The 7,167-nt window shown below is 38.0% G+C and overlaps 1 protein-coding gene across 2 annotated transcripts in view; it reads right to left on the reverse strand.

Moving 5' to 3' along the window:
• Positions 1 to 7,167, reverse strand: part of LOC106870037 (VPS35 endosomal protein-sorting factor-like) — a 22,929-nt gene that overhangs the window by 8,030 nt on the left and 7,732 nt on the right. For both annotated transcript variants that reach the window (XM_014916008.2, XM_052974293.1), the window contains 9 exons: positions 6,714 to 6,858; positions 5,931 to 6,024; positions 5,386 to 5,463; positions 4,915 to 5,084; positions 4,511 to 4,622; positions 3,755 to 3,871; positions 2,671 to 2,724; positions 1,617 to 1,760; positions 663 to 748 (listed from right to left, as the gene is read on the reverse strand). In XM_014916008.2, the coding sequence (XP_014771494.1) occupies positions 663 to 748; positions 1,617 to 1,760; positions 2,671 to 2,724; positions 3,755 to 3,871; positions 4,511 to 4,622; positions 4,915 to 5,084; positions 5,386 to 5,463; positions 5,931 to 6,024; positions 6,714 to 6,858 (1,000 nt within the window). The remainder of the gene's footprint in view (positions 1 to 662; positions 749 to 1,616; positions 1,761 to 2,670; positions 2,725 to 3,754; positions 3,872 to 4,510; positions 4,623 to 4,914; positions 5,085 to 5,385; positions 5,464 to 5,930; positions 6,025 to 6,713; positions 6,859 to 7,167) is intronic.

Consider the following 7,167-nt stretch of genomic DNA (forward strand, 5'->3'; position numbering starts at 1 on the left):
ATATATATATATATATATAGGGAGAATTCACAAAAATAACAAAAGACGAAGACATGTGGTGTAGAAAACAAACAGATGTATTAGTATAACGCTTGGGAATTGAAAAAGTCTTTAATGTTTCGAGCCTACGCTCTTCCACAGAAAGGAACACAGAAAGAAACAAGGAGAGAAAAAAATGTGTGTAGTGGCTAGCGATGTATCATGGCGAATGCCGGACAGAAGGGTCACACAGGAAAGCTAACATGAAAGGGAGATAACAAAGTAGTGGTGATCCCAAAACGAAGGTGTGCGTTTGTGTAAGAGAGTACGTATGTGCATGTGAAAGAGGGCTGATGAGCTTGACGTGTGTATGTGTAGGTGTGAAAATGTGGGGATGGGAATTGGCCAGTGCGGGCGTGTGCATGGTGGTGTGTTGTGATGTATTGTGTGGTATAGTGTAGTGTGGTGTGGTATGATGGTGTTGAGAGGTGGGGGAGGCGAGAGTGGGGTGTATAAAGACAGAGAGAGAGATGAAGGAGTGATAAGGTGAGGGATAGAAAAAAAACAAACATGTATTTAAACACTGCAAGGTATTAAGATGGATACGCTCCACCGATTCTTCAAACCCCTTCCTACTAAAATACAACAAAACAACAATCTGAAAGATAACAACAAATACTAACTTAATAAAAGCTTCCATTATGGACTTGCATGCTTCTACCTTCACTGACTCACGCTGGAACATGTCGAGAAATGGCAAAAATTTATCCTGGAAGATAAATGGAAATATTGTTAGATTCGTTAGCCTTTTAATACCATGTGCCTCAAAAAAAAGACAGTCAGGTAATTATATAATATAAAGTTGTTTACTTCATAAGAATTTAGAAACTGCGAAAGACCTGAGATAATTTGTTTTAAATGGTGAACTCAAAGCAAATGATGATGTAATGGCAGTTCTTCATGTCTGAAGATTATGAGAAAGAGTGGCAAGCCCTTAAGTGGCTCTGTAAACCGATCCTCGAATGACAGGGTATGGTGCAGTTGGGGCAAATAGATAGTCTTTGGTCAGATTGGGGTCCTGACAAGGACTTCCCTTCTTTGGTATTTCTTATCCACTGCAGTGGCTCAGGCTTTCTTACAATTACTTGTAGCAGTCTGGATGCAACCAGTGTTGTGACCCTCTCCCACACCATGGGGTCTCTCCCTGCCTGGGTGAGCTAGTGTTTCAGCTAGTCATCAACACGCTGCAAATAATCCTTTCTATTAGGAGCACAAGACCTGAAATCATGAAGGGAGAGGGGACTAGTCGATTACATCAACCCCAGTGCTCAACTGGTACTTCTTTCATTGACCCTGAAAGGATGAAAAGCAAAGTCAACCATGGCAGAATTTGAACTCAGCATGCTTTGTGATGTTTCACCTGTATTTGTTCTAACAACTCTGCTAGCTCAATGACATTAAACTAAGTTGAAAAAAAAAAAAACACCTTTGGATAGAAAAAGGTCCTACAAGTAGCCTTCGAAAAGGACATGTACAAAATAGAGGAGAAAAGAGTTATGGCCTCAGTAATTTATTTAATTTAAAGAAAAAATTAAATGAACTAAGAGAAATAAGTCAAAGCAGCGAGAAAAACTTACCAGTCCAAAAAGTACAGAAAAGTTATGAAAGTGAATCAAAACTTTAGAGACAACTGACTGAAGTTGAGGATAGTAGTCTTCATACGCCCGATCTGGGGACATGTGTTTGCTGATATCACTCAGCACTGTATTGATTTCACGTTTCTGAAAGTATTAATAAAATAAATAAAAACCTGCTCAGGCTACAACAAAGCATCACACACACACACACACACACACACACACACACACAGTGAACCTGAAACTATGTGGTTGTGAAACAAACTTAACAACACAGCCATGCCTTCACTTTTAAACATCATAACTGAGAGACCTGCATCTGTAGCATGTCAGGAAAGCTATTTTAGTTGTCGCGTCATAGCGCAGTTGTGCTATGGCATTCTCCAGCCAATCAGGGCTGGGCACGTATGAATATGAGAGGCAGTTCTCTGCCCATGAAGAGCAGCAGGAGTTTTAATCAGTTAGCAGAGAGATGGCAGAAGAGCAACGTCTCTCAACATAGAACAGCCTCTTTGTTTTTCACACCAACTTTGCACAACTAGCTCTGAATTATATCGCATCTCAACCTTCAACATCAGGAACAGTTCCTTGCTTTTTCACACCAGCGTTGTGCCGCTAGCTCTAAATTTTTAGCCACTCTCAACTTGCTATATAATGAACGGCCTATTTCATTTCTGCCAACTTTGCTCCATGAAATTCTGGATGACATCAGCCCACTACTCTGATCATGTTATGAGCAGTATATTTTTGTTTATGCCAGCTCTGTACCTATTAGCTTATAATAACTTCCAACAAAATCTATTTTTCAAATGTGATAAAAGTTTTCTCTGACTCCTGCACACATACACCTGGCTACACTCTTACCACTTGTCTGCTCTCGTTAATTAAAAATACTTTTGTATAAAAATTGCCTTCTGGTATATTTTCAATTTACTAGCTTTCACGCTATAAATTAGTGACCACTCTCACTAAATTGGTGACACTATAAATGGACACCAACTAAAAATATTAGAAACAAAAGTAGATAACAGATTTATAAAATAATAATACAAACCCCGAAATGTTTTGCAACATACTCTATCCAAACTTCAGCACAGCTAATGTAGTCCTAAAATTAATAAAAACAGAAAACAAATATTAAATAAGGGTTATCTTAAAGCTGCTAGTTTAACCCAATTCTTATATTTCTGCTGAAACGGACTTTCTTTCAATTAATTCTGAAAATAAGGAATTTATCAAAATAACTGTCATTATCCAGCTGTTGTTTGGAACATAAATTAGCATGAAATGTTGACGGATGATTTTAATTGAGAGCACCTTAAAACAGAGTAGATTTCATATCACAGAACTTGGGAGCAGTTTCAGGAAGTGTAGGGGGAAAGGGTAAAAAAAGTTAACCCTCTTGTTATATCCTGTTGAAACACAATCTTCATTTCAATTATTTGAAAATTATGACGAATTCATTAAAGTAACTGTCATTATCAAGCTGCAGTTTGGAACATAAATTAACGTTAAATTTTAAGGGAAGGCTTTAATTAAGATCATTATAAAAACAGAGAGGAGTTTGTATCATAGAATTTGCTGTAAAGTTTGCTGTTAGACAAAACTTGAAGACCCAATCATCATAAACTTTCCAATAAAAAAAAAATATATACACAGATATATATGTATAAACAAAGACATTTATGATTTTTAAGTATATTTAATTAATTTTACTTTTTTAGTTTACACACACAGTGCCAGCGAAATTTGAACTCAGAATGTAAAGAGAGACGAAATACTGCCAAGCATTTCACCTGGCGTGCTAACATTTCTCCTATAACTGGGACCCTGATAGGCACTACTACTCCGAGTCTGAGTGGACCTAGGAACAACAGCGGCTAAAGAGAGAGTTCCATATACATCAAAGCCCTGGTAGACTTAAGTCAGAGCCCCATGGCTGGATGCAGTTTAAGCTATAGCCAAGGCTACAAACCGCTGACCGCTCTCTCATCCTCTGGTTGACTGAAAATTTACGACCCGCCCGTCCATGTTTTCCTGACCAAAGAGTATATGTGTCTTTTATATAATTTCAGAAGGAAGTAGAAATAGAAATAGTCAAAGAAACAAAAAAAAAAAACAAAAAAAAATTTACATACCCTAGGGTGTTTCAATTTCATTATACTTTTCCACACGTCGTTGAGTATTGATAAACGTTGGTTGGCAGGTGGATCAGCGAGAATGAGGCAGGCTCCAAGGGTACGATATAACATGTGCTGAAAAATAAGGAAGACAATAAATAATTTCTTTAAAAACTAATAAAAAAATGCCATCAGTATCACCATATTGTTGGTCTACCCTCAAGATACAAAATCTTGAGGGCTTCATTCCAGGGGCCTTTTTTTTTTTTATTATTCTTTCATCTTTTAGTCAGGACATGACTGTTTAGAAGGGAGGACGGTTTCCTCAAACATGAAGCCCGGAACCAAAAGTTTGCAACAGGGTGGATTGTATTAAAGGACACCCAAGGTACCAAGTGTTGCTGTTAAACTGAGTGACAGATTAAATCTACCCTGAATAGGCAATGGAACACAAAAACCTGGAATATATACCACAAGGCATCCTGCTACCATGATTTTTAAGAAATGTGGTGGAAAACTAGTTCAGGAAGGCAGGGATGCTACTCCCCGAGACTCCTTTTGGAGACCCCTACGAGATAATGCATGATTAATTTAAAACTGTGAATAAAAGACAATTGCATTTGACAAAGTAATCTGAATGTTAAAGGGTTAAAAGAAGCACAGGTTTTGGAAATTGTGGGTTTCATGGTGGTTGTAACCTGGACGGCAGCAGATGACCAAAAGCACATTTGAGGATAACAAGCTATTTGGGGTCCAAGTATGTCAGATACACACCTTTGGAAAACCAGACTCTTCACAGTTCTTAATCATTTCCACAAACTGGGATGCTCTGTTCGCTATGTAACTGGGTTGGAATGCAGAAATTATGGAATTCAGCAACAGAGCACTGCAATAAAAAGATGAGAGAAAAATGAAAATTATTACACACACACACACATTGTAGCACTGTCAGTTACAACAAGAGATATAGAACACACTTGTCCAAGATGCCATGCAGTAGAACTGAAACCACATTTACAAAGCAAATTTTTTAACCACCCTGACAAAGTCGCACCTATACAAACATCCATAACAAGAAAAATTTTCAGGTAATTGCAACAATGATTAACAGAACATCTCTGCTGTTTCTGGAAAGGAGAATAAAACATTTTAGAAATATAAATACACAGATTCCTCACCTGTTGCAATGATCACTTGTCTTTTGTAGAATTTGTTCCAAAGTCTCAGATGTCGCATCATGAGCCAAACACTGCAGTAACCAGTCCAAAGCAGGAGAATATAGCGTTAAATATTTTGGTGTCTCCAGTTTCTGCCTGGCCAGTACATTCTGTACGCCATCCTCTTGAGTCTAAAGTTTAGGGTTCAAAAATAAATGAGTGAAGTGAAACAGGGGACAGAAATAATGATAGGACTCTGTAAAAAGAATTCAAAGAAATGCATTAAAGATGTCACACACTTCATTCCAGCTGCGCTTAGACATTATGAAGACACCTTAGGCTAACATTGCACAATACATAACTTCAAACACTTCACACTTGAGTAATATTACAAACATCTATGTACACAGACACCAATTTCAAAAGCGGTTAGGTGAAAAAAAAATGGTTACATACATAATTATGTACAAAACAAGAAATCTCCATAATTACCTGATGGTAGGTAAAGAGAAAATCATCAAAGCACGGCAGTAAGTGTTCGCGGTACCCAAAAGCTACTGTGGCTCCCACCTGGAACAGAATACGAAGTATTTTTTAAGATGTGCCGGTCATAAAACAACAACACACGGATGCAGGGAAGAACAAGTTCTTCGTTTATTTCATTCGTTCATTTCACCCTTTAGTATTCAAACCGACTGTATTAGGCCGAAATATTCTGCCCGCTTTATGGTCAAACTGACCAGATCAGGACTCTCACACCTACCCTAAAATGTTATTCTAAAAGTAAACAATCACATCATTGACTTCTCAAAGCTATCACTGGATCTACAATTATTTTCTTTGTAAATTAACTCTAGTTTAAGATCAGGAGAAGAGTATATCTCAAAGGAAAAGAAACCCTATTACGCTTCAAAAAATGTTTATACCAGATGAACAATAAATACTTTAGCTGTGTTAACACGAGGTGAAGGGGGGAACTTTAAGGGATTTTATTCACAAATTTGTAGAGGGCTTGTTATAAAATTTATCAAACTTACCCGACATAAATAACAGCGAGCATATGCTGCAACTAACGGATCACCAATTCCTCTTATCATAGATGCCAGCCTCTTCAAAGAATTGCCATGTTCTCTAGAAACAAATTAAAAGACAGAGGTAAATGTAACACTAAAGTTATCACTCGTTTTAATGTCTGTTTCTTTGGGTTCATTCTTTTAAATAATGAGATGATTGGGCATCACTGTTTGGATGCTGATGACTTGGCATTGCTGACTGGACATTTAGCATTTTTTGAGAAATGGTACTTTTTGGTACTGGAGGCAAACATGCAGAAACATAGTCATACAGAGAGAGAGAGAGAAAGATGGCAATTTATTAATTGAACACGAGTGACAAACATTTTCTTTCTCCTCATGTATGTAAAAAAATATGCTCAGAGAGGAGGGAGAGGGAGAGAGAGAGAGAGAGAGAGACGGATAAGGGAGGGGCGGAGAGAGAAAGAGATGAGGGAGGGACGGAGAGAGACAGAGAGGAGAGGTAGGGAGGGAGGGATGGAGGGAGGGAGAGACGAGGGAGGGAGAGACAGAGAGGAGGGAGGGAGAGAGGAAAGGGAGGGAGAGAGAGAGAGAGAGACAAGGGAGGGACGGAGAGAGACGGAGACGAGGGAGGGAGGGAGAGAGAGAGAGACAAGGGAGTATATGCCTGATAGTATATTGAGTTTGCATAACAAAGTACCAGGTACCTACAAATCTTTGATGTTATGTGTGTGTGTTGGGGGGGGGGGGGGGGGAGAAAAAAAAGATGCAAGAGGTAATACAAACTTTGTGTCCAGGTAGTTGTAACACTTAAGAATGGCCACTTCGACATAAAACCGAGGAATAAGTTCCCGTATGGATGCGATCTTGTAAAACCAGTTGTAGCATATTTCCTTGGCAGCATCAGGCACTTCAGAGGGCGAAAAGTTTTCTATGTAAATACAAACATTTGAGGTTTTTAATGTTACATTTACACGTAATATGTGTGTGTGTGTGTATACGTGTGCGTATGTATGTATGTATATATATATATATACATATATATACATACACACACACACAGGTGTGTGTATACATGTGAGTGTGTGTGTGTGTGTGTATGTATATATATATATACACACACACAGGTGTGTGTGGTGTGTGTATACATATATATACACATACAGGCGTGCGTATATATATATATATATATATATATATATATAGGTGTGTGTACATTTTATATATATATATATATATA

Source organism: Octopus bimaculoides, chromosome 18 (assembly GCF_001194135.2).
Source record: "Octopus bimaculoides isolate UCB-OBI-ISO-001 chromosome 18, ASM119413v2, whole genome shotgun sequence".
Lineage (NCBI taxonomy): Eukaryota > Metazoa > Mollusca > Cephalopoda > Octopoda > Octopodidae > Octopus > Octopus bimaculoides.